The following is a 21,534-nucleotide window of genomic DNA, read 5'->3' as shown; positions in this document are numbered from 1 at the left end:
GAAGAGTTTTTCTCAGCATGGCGGTGGAAAGGTATACGACCTGCGGCCCTGTGACGTTTGCCCCTCATTCAGGCCATGGAGCCTGTGGTCATGTCGCAGCAGCTGTGCAGGGGTGGATTCGTCACACGAGGCGATTCTTCCAACGGGGCCTTGCCAATGAAGACACGGCCTGTGATGTGGATGAAATCTTGATCCAGCCAGACGGAGAGATGATGCGTAGTTACAGTATTTCTTGTTGCTTTTACAGTAGATGTTCTTCAGAGTCAAGGTGTATGTACTTCATGCAGTAATTTCTATTTGTCTACAGATTTTATTTGTTTAATTTATTTCATTGGTGGTTGATTACTGTAACTGGTTATGGTAAGAAATACTGTAAGTATTGAAATAAATACTTGAAATATTCAGTCTGCAGCATCAGTGTTGTGCAGTGCTTGGTACGTTTATAGTAGGCCTATTTGTGTACATTATCCCTATCTCAAACTAATCATGAAGAATGTTGTGGGTTGGTCACACATTTTTTTGTCATCTAAATTATCCCTTACATAACAATGTCTGGCCAAATATCTAGCACATGCTATTTTCTAAAATTGTTTTTTTTTTTAAATGTGTTTTTTATTTATCACAGCAGTGTGAAATTGGCTGCAATAGTGTCTGATCATTGAGGACTGTGTTGGTTAAATGAAAACTAATAGCATTTTCACAAATATGTGTATGTTTTGACTGAGGTGTGTATGTTTTGCGTCATTTTGCAAACAATCTAGGAATCATGCAAATTGAGTGTGGTGTTTGGATAATTGTGATTATATTTTGAAAAAAAGAACAATTGAAAAAAACTGTAATGGCTGTGTGCGGGCAAAACTGTGCTTGGGCGGTTCGATTTACAGATAGGATTGTACAGAAAAAGAGTTCTTCAAGGCATTTCATGCGGGATTTTAGGTTGACAGTCAATATAATCTGGCAACCCTGACTGCACAGTCCACACAAACGAAAGTAAAATATTTTTTGTTCAGCACGCAGTTGGTATTTGTCGACACAGTACGCGCCCGAAGCAAAATACATTTGTGAGTTTTTCAGTACAATCAGGTAAAGATTTGAATAGAGAACACTTCGAGAAAGTGACATTTATAATTAAGTATTTATATATTCCATGTCCTCCAGCAAGGCGATTTCTTTATTAGAGGTAAATTAAAGTCTTGCGTGTCTCATTTTGGTTTGAATAACGTCATCCAGCCCAGCTTATGTATACTATTTATAGTGAAGATATATATATACATATACACACTACCATTAAAACGTTTTGGTTCACTTCAGAGGAGACTTAATTGTCCTCTGAACAAGGGTAAGAACTGTCGGTCTTGCCATGTAAAATATACGTTTATATCAGTTGATAGTGGGGATGTGGCGATCTCGTACTCTTATCCAAAATCGTTTCCGTAAGCGTAATTACATACGTTGTATTGCGATCAAGGCCCCAGCGTCATCTAAGCGCGGCCACAGAGCCCGTCAACGTAAGAGGTTAGCAGCGTTCTTTCTAGGCTTGCCTGACTTGCTACAATGTTACAGAAACAAGTTGAGAAAAAAGTAAACGAACAAAACCTGTTTTATTATGCTTAATTGCTTATATAAGTGATGTTGTATGAAAAGTATACAAAATAATTACGCAAATGCATGCAACTCAATCCAGGCACGTTTTAAAGTTTGAACTGTGTTTTTAGCATATATGGTGTAAGAGGAAATTAAGGTACTGTCACATCAAATGCCGTCTTTCCTTCATTTGGATCACTGACACCTGTTTTGTTGTTATTACCCTCAAATGTGTTCCTAATCACTGTTTCTTCTTAAATTCCTCCTTTCACAGTGTTTCTTGTTGGTCTTTGTTTGGGGTTTGCCTTATGTTACGATTACTCTGTCTCAACTAGTTGTGTAGTGTTTCATTTTTTGTAGTTCTTTAATAACTGTCCACCGTTCTCCCTGCGCTTGTGTCCTGCCTCCAAAATTGTTAAGGTACTATGATAATAATAACAATTCAGATCAATGAATAATATTGTAACGGCAGCCTTCTGCTTCAAAAGCAGAATTTTATAGCACTTTTTATAGAATCTTTAAAACTACTTCAAGAGCAATCAACCATGAACAATTATATCATGACTGGTAGAGGCCATGTAATGGAGTCTGGTGAATAATTTGTTCAGGGAAAATCGGGAAAATAGTCTTATAGTTGCTGGATGTATTCTATACCGTTCTGCCTCAGCAGCTCTGGAGGCCAGAAAGCTAACCATATAAAGTTCAGAATAGTAGCCAGTCCTCTTCCACAGCTCTGCTATATTCCTGTTGATATTCAACTTATTCTTTAAGCCATTCCTCAAATGATGTTTTCCAAAGATCAGGACAGACAAAAACATAGCTGTCTATAACCTTCAGTATGTTAGAGGAAGCATAAAATAAAACACTTCTGGTGAATATTACGATTTCTTCAGGATAGACAAACACTTTTACTGGCTACACGATCCTCTCGTCTCTTCATGTGAGGTCAGTTATCGTCACCTATATTGATAGATACTGTAAGAATGTCATTCACAAATTATTAATTAGCTGTTAAAATGGCCAGTGGCAAAAGAGGATTTGTTCAGGATAGACAAAAGCTTCGCTGGCTACAACCTTCAGTAGCTACATTATAGGAAGCCTGAAATAAAACTGTTTACTGTTATATTGCAACTATTTCTGGTGGATCTTTGAATTATGTTTTAGGATTTGTTCAGGACTGACAAAAACCCTGCTGGCTAGACATTTCTCTCATCTTTTCACTTGACAAAAAAGTCAGTTATCATTACCTATATTGGTGTTTATTGAATCAATGCCATTCACAAATGGCTAATAAGCTGTTAAAACAGCCAGTGGCCATACAGTTCATAGATGCCATTTGTGGTGAAGGTAAACCTAATAAGAAATATAAGTCAGTTTAACACAATGCTTAATGGTGTCTAGCGACATACTCAAACTTGGTGTGATGTCAATGTGTGACAAAGTGATCTGATGTTGAAATCCTATACTAACTGTCAGGTGGTTTATAGTTTTGTGTGGCGTTGTGGTTAAAGATACAGCCTCTTACGTGGGAGACCCAGGTTCGAGCCCAGGGAGAGCACTAACGATTATCACTTTCTATTGCGGGCCAGCTGAACTAGGCTTGCCTGCTTTCTTGTTTAATTTCTTCTGCTTCTTTCTGCATGTTTAATTTGTGTAGGCTACTAGATTTTGAATCCACTGCTTCTAAAATGAGTCACTCTGGGGACAGAGAGGAGGGGACCACTGCCTCTAAAAGGAGCCTTCTTGAGGGAACCGCTGCCTCTAAAAGGAGCCTTCTTGAGGGAACCACTGCCTCTAAAAGGAAGAGACGCAGGTAACAATCCAGACACTTTTCATCTGACATCTGGACCTGGAACTCATAGTTGGTACAGTAGGTCTCCCTGCATTTGCCATCATAGCCTTGCAACTTATCCAGAGCACAGCAGCTTGTCTGTTATTAAACTTTCATTCACACCCATTGGAGGTCGTCCAGTGAGAGGATATATCTGCCCAATCGCCCTGGAACAAGCTTCCCCTTGCTTATAACTAGGACAGTGGTGTTCCTGCCCATTTTCTGAAAACGTCTGAATCCCCATCTCCACAGCCCACACATCCAAGGTGTTAAGTGACAGGTTTACATTTACCTGGTCTTGTTAAGTGTTTTTATATGTTTTAGTTGTTCCACATCAAGTGCTATATTTAACTGAACACATCAGTTATCTAAGGTTGTTCCTGTGTTGTGTTGAAGCAAAATCTGTGTCCCGTGACTGTTGTGTTCAGGGTCCATCAGGAGAGACCAGACTCCCCTGTCCCCAGTTGTCAGTCAGAGAAGGATGAACACACTATGGGACGACCAATAGACTTCAGAGAGGGAGACTTATCCTCTGAACAAGGGTAAGAACAGTTAGTTTTACCATGTAAAATATACCTTTATATTAGTTGACAGTAGGGATGTGGTGATCTCATCATACTTGTATCTGTAATTGTTTTTGTCCGGCAAATGTGATACATGGACAACCCAGAAGTGCGGCAGAAATGTATATATTATCTAAACTTGAAAAATATGTGCCACACAACTGGATGGGTCTGTGAGAAGTAAGGATGGGGAGGGGTTCACCACTCTGTGAACGACTGCACAGGCAAATAGTTAAACTATATAAGAATAAGATTTCTCAATATCAAATTGCAAAGAGTTTGGGGATCTCATCATCTACGGTACATAATAAAAAGATTCAGATAATTTGGAGAAATCTTTGTATGCATGGGACAAGTCCGAAAACCAATTTTGGGCCATCAGGCAGCACTGCATTAAAAACAGACACGATTCTTAGTGGACATCACTGCATGGGCTCAGGAAGACTTCCAAAAACCATTGTCTGTGAATACAGTACATCGCTGCATCCACAAATGGAAGTTAAAACTCTATTATGCAAAGAATAAACCATATATAAGCAAGATCCAGGACCGCCACTGACCTTCTCTGGGCTCAAGCTCATTTACAAAGGACTGAGGTGAAGTGGAAAATAATCATGGACGCCGCGTCCTCCGGACTAAAGAGGAGAGGGACCATCCATCTTGGTATCAGCGCACAGTTCAAAATCCAGCATCTGTGATGGTACTGTATGGGGGTGTATTAGTGCACAAGGCATGGGTGACTTGCACATCTGTGAAAGCACCATAAATGCTGAAAAATATATACAGGTTTTGGAGCAACATATGCTGCCATCCAGACGCCATTGTTTTCTGGGAAGGCTTATTTCAGCAAGACAATGCCAAACCACATTCTGCACGTATTACAACAGCATGGCTAGTAAAATAGACTGGGTGCTAAACTGGCTTGTCTGCATTATATCTCTAGTAAGTTGAACTCAAAGATAGTAAAATGGTACTAATTACTTAAAAGGTTTGTAACACTGACTTCTACTTATGTTTGAAAGGAACATTTTCCCATCGTGCTTTACTGCAGGTTTATCATTTAGAATTGTTTCATAAATCTTTTTTTGGCATGTGCAATGACTTGATTCATCCTAGCTACAGTTATGCTCATACATTTGTATACCCTGGCAGAAATTGTGAAATGTTGGCATTGATTTTGAAAGTATGACTGATCATGCAAAAAAATTATAATGTGATCATATGAAGCTATTTGAAGATATTTGAAAATGCCAGTCAGTACTGTTCAATCACTTATTAAGAAGTGGAAAATCTCTTGATACCAAGTCAAGGTCAGGTAGACCAAGAAAGATTTCAGCCAAAACTGCCAGAAGAATTGTTCTGGAAACAAAGAAAAACCCACAGTTAACATCAGGAGAAATACAGGCTGCTCTGGAAAAATACGGTGGGGTTGTATCAAGGAGCACAATACGATGATACAAAAATTAGCTACTTGGTCAAGTTGCCAGAAAGAAGCCTTTACTAATGCCACAAAAAAGCCTGGTTACAATATGCCTGCCAGCACCGTGACATGCCACACAGCTTCTGGCACACTGTAATTTGGAGTGACGAGACCAAAATATAGCTTTATGATCACAACCATAAGAGCTATGTTTGGAGAGGGGTCAACAAGGCCTATAGTGAACAGAATACCATCCCCACTGTGAAGCATGGTGGTGGCTCACTGATGTTTTGGGGGGGGGGGGTGAGCTCTAAAGGCACAGGAAATCTTATGAGAATTGATGGCAAGATGAATGCAGCATGTTATCAGAAAATGCTGGCAGACAATTTTCATTCTACTGGCACACTCTTAGACTTTCCAGGAAAATGACCCTAAGCACAAGGCCAAGTTGACCCTCCTGTGGTTACAACAGAAAAAGGTGAAGATTCTGGAGTTGCCATCACAGCTTCCTGACCATAATATCATCAAGCCACTCTGGGGAAAACTCAAACGTGCAGTTCATGTAGGACTACCCAAGACTTTGCATGACCTGGAGACATTTTGCCAAGACCAATGGGCAGCTATACCACCTGCAAGAATTCGGGGCCTCATAGGCAACTATTGCAAAAGACTGCATACTGTCATTGATGCTAAAGGGGGCAATACACAGTATTAAGAACTAAGGTTATGCTTTTGAACAGCGGTCAATTCTGGTAAAGTTCTGGTAAATATTTTCCATTACTCTCAGTATAGATGCTGTGATTCTTTTGGACTTTCTAGGGAATTGCAGGAAAGTTTTCAGAATTTTGCACCCATGATTTTCTGGCCACAGTACTATGCCCAATTTCCAAATAAAGCAGTAGGGGATGTGTAATGTATTATGAGTTAAGTATATTTTGTCTAGGAACTTGCACGACCCGGTCATGTCCATAGATTTAGAACAAATGACTGGGCATCTATAGATACTGAACAAAAAGTATTTCTGACTGGCTGGAGTCCCTGTTGATATAACTAACATTCATATTTGGTGTAAGGAAGAGACAGTATGAATTAACTTATGAAATAAGTAAAAATGATATCGTTTTTTTCCAGCATCTCAAAAAAGTATAATTTTGTGAGAATCTTTTCCATAATTCAAATAAAAAAGTGACACCTTCATATATTATAGATTAATTACACATAAAGTGAAATATTTCTAGCCTTTTTTGTTTCCATCTTGATGATTACAGCTTGCAGTTCATGGAAATAAAAAATCCAGTATCTCAAAATGTTTGAATAAAAATAGATAATACAGAAATGTCGACCTGAGAAGAGATGTAATCTGCTAATTAACTCGAAACACATTCAATTATTTCCTAAGTATGTTAATATATGCACTCTACTTGGTCAGGGCTCCTTTTGCACGAGTTACTGCATCAATGCGGTGTGGCATGGAGGCAATCAGCCTGTGGCACTGCTGAGGTGTTATGGAAGCCCAGGTTGCTTTGATAGCGGCCTTTAGCTCTTCTGTGTTGTTGGGACTGGTGTATCTCATTTTCCTCTTGACAATACCCTATATATTCTCTTTGGGGTTCAGGTCAGACAAGTTGGCAAAACCAGTTAGCAGTCGTTTTGGCACGGTGAGCAGGTGCCAAGTCCTGCTGTTAAAGGAAATCAGCATCTCCATAAAGCTTTTCAGCAGATGGAAGCATGGAATGCTCTAAAATCTCCTGGTAGATGGCTGCATTGACTCTGGACTTGATAAATCACAGTTGCCCAGCACCAACAGATGACACATCTGCTGGCACCCAAATCATAGAAACTTCACACTGTACTTCACACAGCTTGGATTCTGTGCCTCTCCACTCTTCCTTCAGACACTGGGACCTTGAGTTCCAAATGAAATGCTAAATTTACTTTCATCTGAAGAGAAGACTTTGGACCACTGAGCAACTGTCCAGTTCTTTTTCTCCTTTGCCCAGGTAAGACGCTTCTGACGTTGTCTCTGGTTCAGGAGGGGCTTGACACTAGGTATGCAACTTTGAAAATTGTAGCCCATTTCCTGGACACATCTGTGCCTGCTGGCTCGTGAGGCACTGACTTCAGCCTCAGTGCACTCCTTGTGAAGCTCCCCCAAGTTCTTGAATCGGCTTTGCTTGACAATCCTCTCAAGGCTGCGGTCATCCCTGTTGCTGGTGAACCTTTTCCTACCCCACTTTTCCCTTCCAGTCAACTTTCCAAGAATAGGATTTGATACAGCACTCTGCGAACAGCCAGCCCTTTCAGCAAAGACCTTCTGTGGCTTACCCTCCTCGTTGAGGGTGTCAATGAGTGTCTTAAACCATGATTGTGGTTGTGTGTACTGAACCAGACTGAGAGATTGGAGGCTCAGGGAGTTAATTAGCTGATTAGAGCTCTTCTCAGGTTGACATTTCTGTACTGTATATTTTAATAAAAAAAATGTTGAGATACTGGATTTTTGATTTCCATGAGCTGTAAGCTGTAATCATCAAGCTTGAAACAAAAAAAAACTTAATGTTTCACATAATCTGTAATGAATCTAGAATATATGTCACTTTTTTGATTGAATTACGGAACAAAATGAACTTTTCTACGATATTCAATTTCTTTTAGATGCACCTGTAAATATTGTTTGTAGACATCTGCAGTTAATTGGTGTAAACGTCTTCGTTCTGTGCATTAACTTGGAAAAATGTACTCTACTTAGAGAACCATCCGTACCTCATTCCGAAGCGTGGTCCTTTATTTCCATGGTAATGTGCAGGAAGTTGGCGTTCAGCCCTCTTGTGCATGACAGTTGTAGATTGCTGATGTCACATGACTATGATTTCTTCAGGGTCCGTCCAGAGAGACCAGACTCCCTTGTCCCCTGCTGTGTGTCCATGAAGAGTGGTCACTCGATGGGACTGCCAGAATATTTCAGAAAGGGAGAACAAGGGTAATAACTCCTATGTAGTATTGATGTAAAATATAACTTTACACCTCATTGTTGAGTACTCATTTCTAATTGTCTTGAAAAGGCATTCTATAATGTGTATTGTATCTCAATGTCTTTACAGTTGGAAAAGAAGATACTTTGCAACCATCTTGCATTATACAGCTTCGTAAAAAATTAAGAGACTTTTTCTTTCCTTTCCGGGAATGTGGAAAAGGAAGGTTTTGAGGGGTAAAATTAAGAGACCACTGCAAATTGAATGCCTCTGTCCCTCATTCAAAGCTTTCCTTTTTAGCATTTTTTGGAAAGAAAAGAAAAAGTTGCAGTGGTCTCTTGATTTGTGCCCGGAGCTTTAGTTGTAGAACAAATGACTAGGTTGTTTCTATAGATGCAAAACAGAAAGTACCTACCTGTTGATAGAACTCTACTTAGAGAATTAGAGATTCATTGTCCTTTATTTCCATGGTAATGTGCAGGAAGTTGGCATTCATCCCTCTTATGTATAACAGTTGTAGATTACTGATGTCACATGACTACGGTTTGTTCAGGGTCCATCAGGAGAGATCAGACTCCCCTGTCCCCAGCTGTGTGCCCATGAAGAGTAATCACACGATGGAACGGCCAGTATCATTCGGAGAGGGTGACTTGTCCTCTCATCAAGGGTGAGAACTTTTTAATGGAATTGACTTGAATTGATTGAAATTGTAATTGATAACTTTAAACCACAGTGTAGAATGCTAGTTTTGGTTCGGCTTGATTAAAAACTACTAGAGTATTGTGTCATTTTTTTACACTGTCTATATTCATGCTTTACAAGGCCATTAAGGACACAGACAGCTTAGTCAGTGTTTTACCGCCTTAAGTGTAAACGTGACTTTTTACCTTTTCACGTGTAGTGGGGAATCAAAATTGATACTCGTGTTATGGATATTCTTTGTGGATAACATTTTCACTAACTAACCAGATAGCACACAGCTCAACTCACCTACAAATGAAAGAGTAAGTTCAAATGAAAAAGTAAAAAAAATGAAATGAAAGTTCAATTAAATGAAATAATCCAATTACCATCTGGTGATTTTCTGCAGGCGTGTTCAGCATGAGAAATCAACACAGATGAAATGTGAGTGTTTTCTTTTCTACATAAGCACATAGAAAGTAAGTATTGAATTTATTCAATCACAGTAAAATTTGTAATCAAATTCAAAACTTCTGTTGAAGCTTCAGGTACTGAATGTGACACTGGGGACAGACGCTTTTGCAGTTTTTGACAATGGATAACTCAGTAAAACTGGTTCAAACAATGTACTCAAAAGCCTTTTCACATATGCACAAAACTATATTCACTTGCTTTGACACAAACTTCTGTATCATGCCCTCATTGATTTGAAATGTGTTTGCTTGTCCAGGGCTGCAACAAAAACATGTGTAGTTTGGATTACTTGAGGTCTTGAGTTGGGAACCAATGATGTAGAAAACACCCCCGTTCATTAACTTAACTCAAATCATCAAAGTTTTAACACACTCAACAGTTGTTGATGTCTAAAAACAAACCAGGATTTTAGTTACTCAAAAACCAATCAGGATGTTGGCAAGAATGAAAAGTGCAACAGGTAAGGTTACCTTTTGAAACAATGAATGGCAACATTAGCGGTAAAAGATAAAGAACAATGACAGGTTGACAAGGGAGTGGAAGAAGAAAATCTCTATAGACATTCAGGACAGTACATCACAATGTTTTTCTCCAGTGGCTCTCAAAAGTATATACATTCCACATTTGATTGTGTTACAACTAAATTAAATCTGGGAGGGAGAGACTCCTTTTAGAGGCAGTAGTCATCTCGGTATTCCCTGAGATTCATTTTAGAGGCAATAGTCCACTCCTCCTTATTCCCAGATACATTTATTTTAGAGCCAATGGTCCTCTAATCTACAGCTAACTCCAACCCAAACACTAATGTCGAAAGCTATTAATTCATTAATAATGTGTGGAGTTCTGATCTCCAGATTCATAGTAATACCAGGATCTGAACCCCACATCATTAATCAAATGATTTCTTTAATGTACTCAAATATTTTCAGTGCAGCTGGTTTCCTCAAATGTTTTGAGTAATTTGAACAAATAGATTTTCAAGAGCATAGATTATTTTTTTCTGACATCATATTGTGTCAATACCTTTTTATTTTCTAACATTAGAAAGTAATATACCAGTTTCTTGCTACTAAAATCAATTTCATTATTTTCCAACAGTTCAGACTGTTCTGAGACCCCATCAAGACATAAAGACTAAACTGGGACTGAAGTATCAACACCTATCTGAAGGACACCAAGGAAAAAGAACTCTCGTGAAGGACATTTACACAGATCTCTACATCACAGAGGGTGGAAGTGGATGGATCAATGAAGAACATGAAGTAAGACAGATCGAGATGGCATTCAAAAGAGAAAACACACAAGAGACAACAATCAAAAGCAACGACATCTTCAAGCCAGTAAGCCAACAGCAGTGGGATAATACCAAATTGAGAGGTTTGAGAAACCTGACAAAAGGAATTGCTGGCATTGGAAAAACAGTGACTGTGCAGAAGGTCATCCTTGACTGGGCAGAGGGAGAAGCCAATCAGGACATTGATTTCATGTTTCCTCTTCCTTTCCGTGATCTGAACCTAATAAAGGGCCAATATAGTCTGATGCAACTCCTTTCCCTCTACTTCCCAGAGCTGAAAGAGATTGACAGTATTGAAGATGATGAAACCAAAACTGTTTTCATTTTGGATGGTCTCGATGAGTATCGACTTCACCTTGACTTCAAAAACAATCAGAAGTGCTACGATGTCACAGAATCAAATTCAGTGGATGTTCTGCTGACAAACCTCATTGAAGGGAATATGTTTCCATCTGCTCTCCTCTGGATAACCACCCGACCAGCAGCAGCCAATCAGATCCCTCCAGAGTGTGTTGACCAGGTGACAGAGATACGAGGCTTTAATGAGGCACAAAAGGATGAGTACTTAAGAAAGAAAATCACAAATCCTAATCTGGCCAACAACATCATCAAACACATAAAGTCATCTAGAACCCTTCACATCATGTGCCACATACCAGTCTTCTGTTGGATATCAGCCACTGTCCTTGAGATGATGCTGAAACAAGAAGAGAAGGATGAAATTCCCAATACTCTGATCCAAATGTACTCACAGTTCATACTCATTCAAACCAGTGTGAAGAACAAGTACAACAAAGCCACAGAGACAAACCCAAAGGAACCCTCTCAGACAGACAAAGAAATGATCCTGAAGCTCTCAAAGCTGGCTTTCCAACAGCTGCAAAAGGGCAACCTGATCTTCTATGAGGAGGACCTGAGAGAGTGTGGCATTGATGTGACAGAGGCTTCAGGGTACTCAGCATTGTGTACAGAGATCTTTATAGAAGAATGTGGGTTGTACCACAAGAAAGTCTTCAGCTTTGTTCATTTGAGCCTTCAGGAGTTTCTAGCAGCAGTACATGCTCTAGAATCTTGTCTGGGCAAAGAGGAACATGTTTTCCCCCCCAAAGCTGTCACTCAATCCCCATTCCACTGTGATGATGTTGAGGATAATGATGATGGTGATGATGTTGAAGTGAGGAAGCCAGACAAGTTATACGACTTATACAGGAGAGCAGTGGACCAGGCCTTGATAAGTAAGAATGGACACCTGGACTTGTTCCTCCGCTTCCTTATGGGTCTCTCACTGAAGTCCAATCAGGATCTCTTAAAAGGCCTTCTGACACAGGCAGGAAGTACAACACAGCAAAATATGGAAACCTTAAAGAGAACAGAGAAGTACCTGTCAGACAAGATCAAGAAGGAATCCTCACCAGAAAGAACTATCAACTTATTCCACTGTCTCAATGAACTTGGTGCCAACTCTCTTGTTGAAAACATGCAGATCACCCTACGATCAGGAATTCTTTCAGAAGCAAAACTACAACCTCACCAATGTTCAGCCCTGACCTATCTGTTACTAATGTCAGAGGATGTCCTGGAGGAGTTTGACTTGAAGAGATACAACAGATCAGCGGAAGGTTATCAGAGGTTCTTACCGGTAGTGAAAAACTGCAAGAGAGCATTGTAAGTTGTATTGTGTTGTACATGTGCAGTGCAGTTTGGAATGTTTGGTGTATCTAACAGATTATATCCTCCCCTCAGACTGAGTAGCTGTAATCTCAACTACGAATCATGTAAAACGCTGGGCTTAGCTCTGCAGACATCAAAATGCCTGCTGAAAGAACTGGACATCAGCTACAATCACCTGGAAGACAGAGGGGTGGAACTGCTCTGTGCCGGACTAACCAGTCCAATCTGCAAAATACAGACACTTGTGTGAGTTAACCACTGTATCTTGAGCATTCTTTACTGTATCGGTGGATTATAACTGCAAATATGGACAAAGGGAAATTGCAGTTGGACCAGAATAGAGTCATAAATACTGCACTTCCTGTAAATGGAGGCTGAATGTTTGATATGCATGCGAGTCTCTCTTGATTTCCAAGCTGTCTTTTTTAGGACTTCAGCTACATTACATTTCCTCTTAATTGGATCCAGTATTGCTCAGTGGTGTAGTGCAGGGTATACGCTGGTACACGCCATGTACCCACTTTACCAGGCACCGCTACACCATTGCTTCCACCTATAGTTGCATGGTTACTATTTGCTTTGTTCGGCAAATGGCGGGTTCAAAAGAAAGTATTTGGTCACAGTTCCCATTCATTTATGCTCCATGGTCCATATTACTACGAGGTTTCCCACTAGCGACACAGTAACCATGCAACCCTAAGCAGAAGCAATGGTGTAGCGGTGCCTGGAAAAGTGGGTACATGGTGTGTCTGTTTTATTGGTTCACATGTGAGAAAAGTGTGTCCCAGCCTCTTACCCTGTAATGTACTCAAATCAAATGATTGACTGGAACATTATCAATGACAAACAGGATTTTGAGAATTTCTTAACCATGTGTGTTTAATCTTTCTTAACCAAGAGTGTTCAGTCATGTGGTTTGACAGATGGTCTCTTTTCAGGTAATTATTCTGTAGACTGTATATCTAACTGATATTATTTCCCCTCTCCAGCTTGGCTCGGTGTAAACTCACATCTAAATCCTGTGAGACTCTGATCTCAGCTCTACGGACACCAAACTGCCTCCTGAGAGACCTGATTCTCAGCTACAATCACCTGGAAGACAGAGGAGTCAAACTGCTCTGTGCTGGACCAGCCACTCCAATCTTCAACATACGGACACTTGAGTGAGCTAACTACTGTATTTTGTGCCTCAGTTACTGTATCAGATGATTACAACTGTAAATATAGAATATGTAGAAATTGCAGTTTAACCAGAATAGAGTCACAAATATAAATAAATATAACACTTACTGTAAATGGAGGCTGAATATGAATGACATGCATTTTAGTCTCTCCTGGTTTAGACTGGAGGAGCTATTGAGTGCAAGCCTCTTTGTGTAGGGTACTGAGATATTAATACTTACAGTAGATATAAAAAGTCTACACACCACTGTGAAAATGCCTGGTTTTTGGGATGTGAAAGAATGAGACAAAGATAAGGGTGGAGGGAATTATGAACAGTTCTAAATACCAGGCGATTTTGGCACAAAACCTTCAGGCGTCCGTTAGAAAGATGAAGGTCACCTTTCAGCACGATAATTACCCAAAGCACACATCCAAATCCACAAAAGCATGGCTTCACCTGAAGAAGATTAACATTTTGGAATGGCCCAGCCAGAGAGCAAGCTTTTGCAAAGAAGAGAGGGCAAAGATTGCCACGTCAAGATGTGCCATGCTAATAGACTCCTACCCAAAAAGACTGAGTGCTGTAATAAATTCAAAAGGTGCTTCAACAAAGTATTAGTTTAAGGGTGTGCACACTTATGCAACCAGGTTGTTGTAATTGTTTTTTTGTTTTTTTTATCCCCCACAAAGATTTCAGTTTGTTTATTCACGTTATAGGTCACATTAAAGATGGAAAAGGTTCTGACATGATTTATCTTTGTCTCATTCTTTTACATCACCAGAACCTGGCATTTTAACAGGGATGTGAAGACTTTTTATATCCACTGTAGATGTGTTGAAATTTCCAAGCTGTATTTTTATACTTGAGCAACAGTAGTGATGTAATGATCATGTTGAACTCGTTTTTTTTTTTTTGGTTTTTTTTATCAAGACATTGTTAATATCTTTAAATAAAAAGCAATGTTAGCTAAAATACATTTTAGCTTATATTATTTTAAAAAGGCTTTTAAAAAAAGCTTCAACAACACCCAAAATACATTAATAATATATACATTTTGTATACAAACAAAATATGAATAATAGTGCAACCATTTTGAGATAATATTAGATAATCAATAATAATAATCAATAATAATTATATGGTGTTTTTTTAAGATTTATTAACAATGTTCCCTCTGTCCTTCAGTCTAGGTCATTGTGGTCTAACAGAGGGTTGCTGTTTATATCTGGCCTCAGTCCTGCGTTCCCCAAACTCACAAATTAAAAAACTGGAGCTGAGAGACAATGACCTGAAAGATGCAGGTGTGACTCAGCTCTCTACTGGAATGGAGGATCCAAACTGTAAACTACATGCACTGGGGTAGGTACAGCTGTTTGACTCAGGTTGGTAATAAGTTATTAAAGTTTATACTCTGCCCTAAGTTGGAAACCCAGAGAACTTTATAGGTTCTAAGAGGCAACTATATATGTACATGGAAATATTTTTTTTCCAATAGACTTTCAAACATGTTAATTTTCTTGCATATGGAAATGAATGGGTGCCAACATGGTAGTTATTTGACACCTGTACATTATCTTAAGACAGCTGTTGTGTGTGTCTGTCTGTAGGCTGTCTGGCTGTCTGGTCACAGAGGAAGGCTGTGCTTCCTTGGCTTCAGCTCTGAGGTCAAATCCCTTTAACCTGAGGGAGCTGGACCTGAGCTACAATTACCCAGGAGACTCAGGAGTGAAGCTGCTCTCTGCTGGACTGGACAATCTACAATGGAGACCGGAGAAACTCAGGTATGTAGAGGTCTTGGATCAATTAGTGAGCGAGTGTGTGTTTGTATGCCATGTCATAGAGTGATAATAAGGTCAACTGAAATCTGCTACTCTGCCTTTTCTACAGTATGGACCACTGTGAAAATGACAGGCTGAAATCAGGACCCCGGAAATGTGATTATATTTTAAACATATTTTTCAAAACATACAGTAAATTCAGAAAGTATTCATGGTTTCTGAAAACTTTCCAAATGCACTGTAAATGGCATATGTGCATATGCATCCATTTGTATTCAAGAACGTAGTGAGTGTACAAGGTTTAGTGTGTGAGTATCTATACATTATATTACATACAGGAATAAGGACAGGGGATAATGACAGGGGCCTCTCCAGGAGCCATCACCTTATTGTGGTGGAGAGGTTTGTGTCTTCCTATGAAACTGAGGGCTGTGTTGTCCGGGCCTTAGTGCTCCTGGTAGGGTTTCCCATGGCAAAGTGGTGTACAAACGAGGAAGAGGAGGAATTACCCTGCCCGGAGCAAGCCCGGGGCTCCCGTCTGGAGCTAGGCCCAGAGGGAGGGTCGCTGGCGAGCGCCTGGTGGCCGGGTTTGCCACGGAACTCGGTCGGGCATAGCCCGAAAAAGCTACGTGTCACCCCCCTTCCCATCCTATGGGCCCACCACTCATGGTAGGAACTGCTTGGGTCGGGTGCGCTGCCGTATGGGTGGCAGTGAAGGCCAGGGGCCTCGACGGACCAGACCCAGGCGGCAGGGGCTGGCTCTGGGGACGTGGAACATCACCTCTCTGTGGGGGAAGGAGCCGGAACTTGTGAGGGAGGTGGAGCGCTATCAGTTAGATCTGGTGGGGCTTACATCCGTGCTCAGTCTCGGTTCTGGAACCGTACTCCTGGATAGTGGGATACTCACAAGCCTCCGGCTGAGTGCCGCTATGTTGGAGTTTAACCCAGTGGATGAGAGGGTCGCCTCCATACGCCTACGGGTTGTGGTGGGGGGATCTCTGACTGTTGTTTGTGCATATGCCCCAAACAGCAGTTCGGAGTATTTCGCCTTTTCGTAGACCCTGATTGGAGTCCTGTATGGGGCTCCAGTAGGGGGACTCCATTATTCTGCTGGGGGACATCAACGTATATGTGGGCAATGATGGAGACACCTGGAGAGGTGTGATAGGGAGGAATGGCCTCCCTGATCTGAACTCGAGTGGTCGTTTGTTGTTAGAGTTCTGTGCTAGTCATGGATTATCAATAACGAACACCATGTTCGAACATAAGGATGCTCATAAGTGTACGTGGTACCAGAGCACCCTAGGCCCAAGGTCGATGATTGATTTTATGATCGTGTCATTGGATCTGATGCCGCATGTTTTGGACACTCGGGTAAAGAGAGGGGCGGAACTGTCAACCGATCACCATCAGGTGGTGAGTTGGGTCAGGGGGTGGGGGAAGACTCTGGACAGACCAGGAAAGCCCAAAAGGGTAGTGCGGGTGAACTGAGAACGTATGCAGGAGGCCCCTGTCCGAAAGATCTTCAACTTACACCTCTGGCGGAGCTTTTCTGGCATCCCTGTGGAGGTTGGGGGCATTGAACCTGAGTGGTCGATGTTCAAAGCCTCCTTTGCCGAAGCTGCGGCGGGGAGCTGTGGTCTAAAGGTCTTAGGTGCATCAAGGGGCAGTAACCCTCCAACACCCTGGTGGACACCGGTGGTCAGGGAAGCCGTCCGACTGAAGAAGGTGGTCTTCTGGGATATGTTATCCCGGAGGACTCCAGAGACGGTTGCAGTGTACCGACAGACCCGAAGGGCTGCAACCTCTGCTGTGAAAGAGGTGTGGAGGGGATATCTTGGATGACACGCCTCTTCAACATTGCGTGGGAAAGTGCCTAAGGAGTGGCGGACCGGGGTGGTGGTTCCCATGTTCAAAAAGGGGGACCAGAGGGTGTGTGCCAATTACAGGGGTATCACACTTCTCAGCCTCCCTGGGAAAGTCTACTCAAAGGTACTGGAAAGGAGGGTTCGGCAGATAGTCGAACCTTAGATTGAAGAGGAACAATGCAGATTCCGTCTTGGTCGTGGAACAACCGACCAGCACTTTAATCTTGCAAGGATCCTGGAGGGGGCCTGGGAATATGCCCATCCAGTCTACATGTGTTTTGTGGATCTGGAGAATCCCCCGGGAGATACGGTCGGAGGTGCTGCGGGAGTAGGGGGTGAGGAGGTCCCTTCTGAGGGCTATCCAATCCCTGTACGTCCAAAGTGAGAGCTGTGTTCAGGTTATCGGTAGTAAGTCAGACTCGTTCCAGATGGGGGTTGGCCTCCGCCAGGGCTGCGCTTTGTCACCAATCCTGTTTGTAACTTTTATGGACAGGATATCGAGGCGTAGTTGGGGTGGGGAGGGGTTGCAGTTCGGTGGGCTGGGGATCTCATCGCTGCTTTTTGCGGATGATGTGGTCCTGATGGCATCATCGGTCTGTGACCTTCAGCACTCACTGGACTGGTTCGCAGCCGAGTGCGAAGCAGTTGGGATGAGGATTAGCACCTCTAAATCTGAGGACATGGTTCTCAGCAGGAAACCGATGGAGTGCCTCCTCCGGGTAGGGAATGAGGTGTTACCCCAAGTAAAGGAGTTCAAGTATCTTGGAGTCTTGTTCGCGAGTGAGGGAACAATGGAGCGGGAGATTGGCACCATTGTGACGAAAAGAGATCTGTGCCGGAAGGCAAAGCTCTCAATATACCGGTCATTTTTTGTTCCTACCATCACCTATGGTCATGAAGGCTGAGTCATGACCGAAAGAACTATATCGCGAGTACAAGCGGCTTAAATGGTTTTCTCAGAAGGGTGACTGGCTTCTCCCTTAGGGATAGGGTGAGAAGCTAAGTCATCCGTGAGGAATTCAGAGTAGAGCCGCTGTTCCTTTGCATCGAAAGGAGCTAGTTGAAGTGGTTCAGGCATCTGGTAAGGATGCCCCCAGGATGTCTCCCTAGGGAGGTGTTCCAGGCACGTCCAGCTGGGAGGAGACCTCGGTGTAGGCCCAGGACTAGGTGGAGAGATTATATTTCGACACTGGCCTGGGAACGCCTCGGGATTCCCCAGTCAGAGCTGGCAAATGTGGCTAATGAAAGGGAAGTTTGGGGTCCCCTGCTGGAGCTACTGTCCCCGCGACCTGATACCGGATAAGCGGATGAAGATGAGACGATGAGATGATAATGACAGGGGGAGAAGAAAGGGGAATCAAAAATATTGTGAAAAGAGTAAGTGGTGATGACTGAGGGGACATGAAGCAGGTTAGAATATAGAGCAGGAAGAGGAGAGCAGGTATGTGGGAAGAGAGCAGACTGAGGAACAAAACATACAGGAAAACTGAGAGTTGGACAAAGTGAGAGAGAAGAGGGAGAAGAAGGAAGAGAGGAATAGAGGGAAGTTTGTAAAAATAGAGCGGTATAGACAGCGAAGGAAATAAGGGGGAGTGAAGAAAGTTGATGATGATTTCTAATACTGTCCTGGTCTCACCCATTAGATGCCTGTGATCTCACACTGGACCTTAACACTGCATACACCCACCTCTCTGTGTCTGAGGAGAACAGGAATGTGACATTTTCAGAGTTGCAGCCGTATCCTGTCCACACAGAGAGATTTGACTACTGGAACCAGGTGCTGTGTAGTGAGGGTCTAACTGGACGCTGTTACTGGGAGGTAGAGAGGAATGGAGAGGTTGTGATTGCAGTGACATATAAAGGAATCAGCAGGAAAGGAAAGGATGATGACAGTCGGCTTGGATACAATGACAAGTCCTGGAGTCTGGACTTCTATGATAACAGGTGCTTTGCCTATCACCACAGTAAGAAAACGTCCATACCTGACCCCGCCTCGTCTCCCTGGCCCAACAGAGTAGGAGTGTATCTGGACTGGCCGGCCGGCACTCTGTCCTTCTACAGCATCTCGTCTGACACACTTAGCCACATACACACATTCCACTGTACCTTTACTGAGCCACTCTATCCAGGGTTTTGGGTTGGGTCAGACTCCTCAGTGTCTCTGTGTCAGGTAAAATAGCCACTTGAATCTTCAGGAAATCACACTCCAGTTCAAACCCATCTTAAAGATTTCATGGAATATGTTACACTCTAATGGTGACAGGCATATGGAAACCGCCCCTCCCTGACTTTAGGCAATGTTCAAACACAACAACCCTACTCTTCATTCTATCACCTAAATGATTAGTCTTCATGATGCACATAAAATATTAACAAGCTATATTCAAGCTCAAATTGTATTTTTACAGGTTCCTGAACTTCCCTCCCTCAGTTGCTCTTCTCAACACGATAATCATCTGCCGTAAATATTTTTTATGCTTCTATGTGCATAAAAAATGCGGAGAGTCCTACACAATTTTCCAGCCTATCTGTAAATGTCCAAATGCTGCACCGAGATCTTAAAGAACCAGAACTGTTATTTTATCAGAATCAATATGCACCCTTATATAATTTATAGCTTTAATCAGGGCCGTTTCAGTACTGTGGTGAGGTCGAAAACATACAGGAAAACTGAGAGTGGGAGAAAGTGAGAGAGATAAGACCCTAACCCTAACCCTCTCTTTCACTCCTTTTTCTACCCCCTCCATTCTTTCTCATCAATTCCCTACTCTCCTGTTGTCTCTCCTTTCTCCCCGCTCACCCCCCCTCGCTTTTTTTCTTCATCTCGTTTTTGGGGGTCTGGTTATGGGTAAGTAAAAACACATGCTGGTGTTAATGAGCAACAAGTGAGGTTGTTTTTGCCCTCACCCGCCTGATAATGGTTTTACAACTGAGTTAACATGTTATTTATGCCCTCATGTGGTTGATAATAGAATTACAGCTGAGTTAACATGTTATTTATGCCCTCATGTGGTTGATAATAGAATTACAGCTGAGTTAACATGTTATTTATGCCCTCATGTGGTTGATAATAGAATTACAGCTGAGTTAACATGTTATTAATGCCCTCATGTGGTTGATAATAGAATTACAGCTGAGTTAACATGTTATTTATGCCCTCATGTGGGTGATAATAGAATTACAGCTGAGTTAACATGTTATTTATGCCCTCATGCGGTTGATAATAGCATTACAGCTGAGTTAAATGGCTGTGCTGCAAATGTTTCTGTCTTATGTGTGTCTATGTAATGTTTTACCTGTAAATTTCATATATTTTGTATACTTTGATATTTCTTCCTGTACAGCACTTTGGTCAACGACAGTTATTTTAAATGTGCTTTATAAATAAAGTTGACATTGACATTGACAAGCAAGTTACTGTAACGTTTGTTGGATTAAACTTGAAAATAAAGATATCTAGCTAACTACGTCTTAACTATTTATTAGGCAGAAGAAAGCTTGTATTTTATCACGTTTGTTTGTTCTATAGCAATGAAAATGCATTGACGTTTATACACGTTGTACTTACTGTAAAAAAACTAAATGTATAGCTACAGTAATCCACTAAACCAGCCAACACACTGCTCGCTATGTTCGATTCTTCTAGATCGTCCATCGCGCATGGCTGTTCAGAGGGATAGTCTGAACTGTTTTACCGCTTTCTGCCACTGGAGTGCGCTAGCGTCGCAATTGTCTTTAATAATTGTCAACGTTAAATGTTGTTTACTGTAGTTATATTCAGGGTGTTTCTATCTATCTGTAATGTTATCGAAAAAAGAAAATCTTTATAGTCTGTATTTTTTTACCATTTACCTTTTTTTCACCATTTATTTTTGCTTAGCCACATCACATATCTATTGTGATAATGGAAGGTTCTGGTGGGAGTAAAAGCATGCGTTCCTCCGATGTTGTGAGGAACACATGCAGCCCTAATTCTGTGGACGTGTCTACTTTGGTGTTGAGGTCTGATGTCAAGGAGCCAGTGTACTTAAGGGGTGATGGCTCTGAGAAATGTACAATCTAGAAATGGTGATGAATTACATGCGAAAAAAATTGTTATCTGTAGGGAATCAGGCAGAGGAGGTCATGCGTAGGCTAATGCAGAGAGCCAGGGATGTTGTTAAAGTGGGCCTACGTAGCAACCCCTCTGTTGATTTGTCTGTTGGCCAAAGTCCCATTTCTGACATATTGAAGCAA

At 41.7% G+C, this 21,534-nt stretch overlaps 1 protein-coding gene across 8 annotated transcripts; it reads left to right on the top strand.

Annotated features, from left to right (window-relative positions):
• Positions 1 to 587: 587 nt before the first annotated feature.
• LOC105028730 (NACHT, LRR and PYD domains-containing protein 12-like) lies at positions 588 to 20,762 on the top strand. 8 transcript variants are annotated; one of them, XM_020054105.3, is made up of 14 exons: positions 588 to 1,515; positions 3,242 to 3,397; positions 3,844 to 3,957; positions 8,274 to 8,375; positions 8,921 to 9,034; positions 9,458 to 9,492; positions 10,621 to 12,481; positions 12,560 to 12,733; positions 13,477 to 13,650; positions 14,838 to 15,011; positions 15,260 to 15,433; positions 15,540 to 15,586; positions 18,942 to 19,468; positions 19,707 to 20,762. In XM_020054105.3, exons 1-14 carry the CDS (start codon positions 1,397 to 1,399, stop codon positions 19,761 to 19,763), a joined length of 3,828 nt encoding a protein of 1,275 aa, XP_019909664.3. In that variant the 5' UTR covers positions 588 to 1,396; the 3' UTR covers positions 19,764 to 20,762. The 8 variants fall into 8 exon arrangements, with proteins under 8 accessions (XP_019909664.3, XP_019909668.3, XP_019909667.3 ...); XM_020054109.3 differs by having other exon boundaries at positions 606 to 1,061; XM_020054108.3 differs by having other exon boundaries at positions 606 to 1,083.
• The last annotated feature ends 772 nt before the right edge of the window (positions 20,763 to 21,534 follow it).

The sequence above is a fragment of the Esox lucius genome, chromosome 15 (genome assembly GCF_011004845.1).
Source record: "Esox lucius isolate fEsoLuc1 chromosome 15, fEsoLuc1.pri, whole genome shotgun sequence".
NCBI classification, from domain to species: Eukaryota; Metazoa; Chordata; class Actinopteri; order Esociformes; family Esocidae; genus Esox; species Esox lucius.
This window is presented reverse-complemented; position numbering and strand designations above follow the sequence as displayed.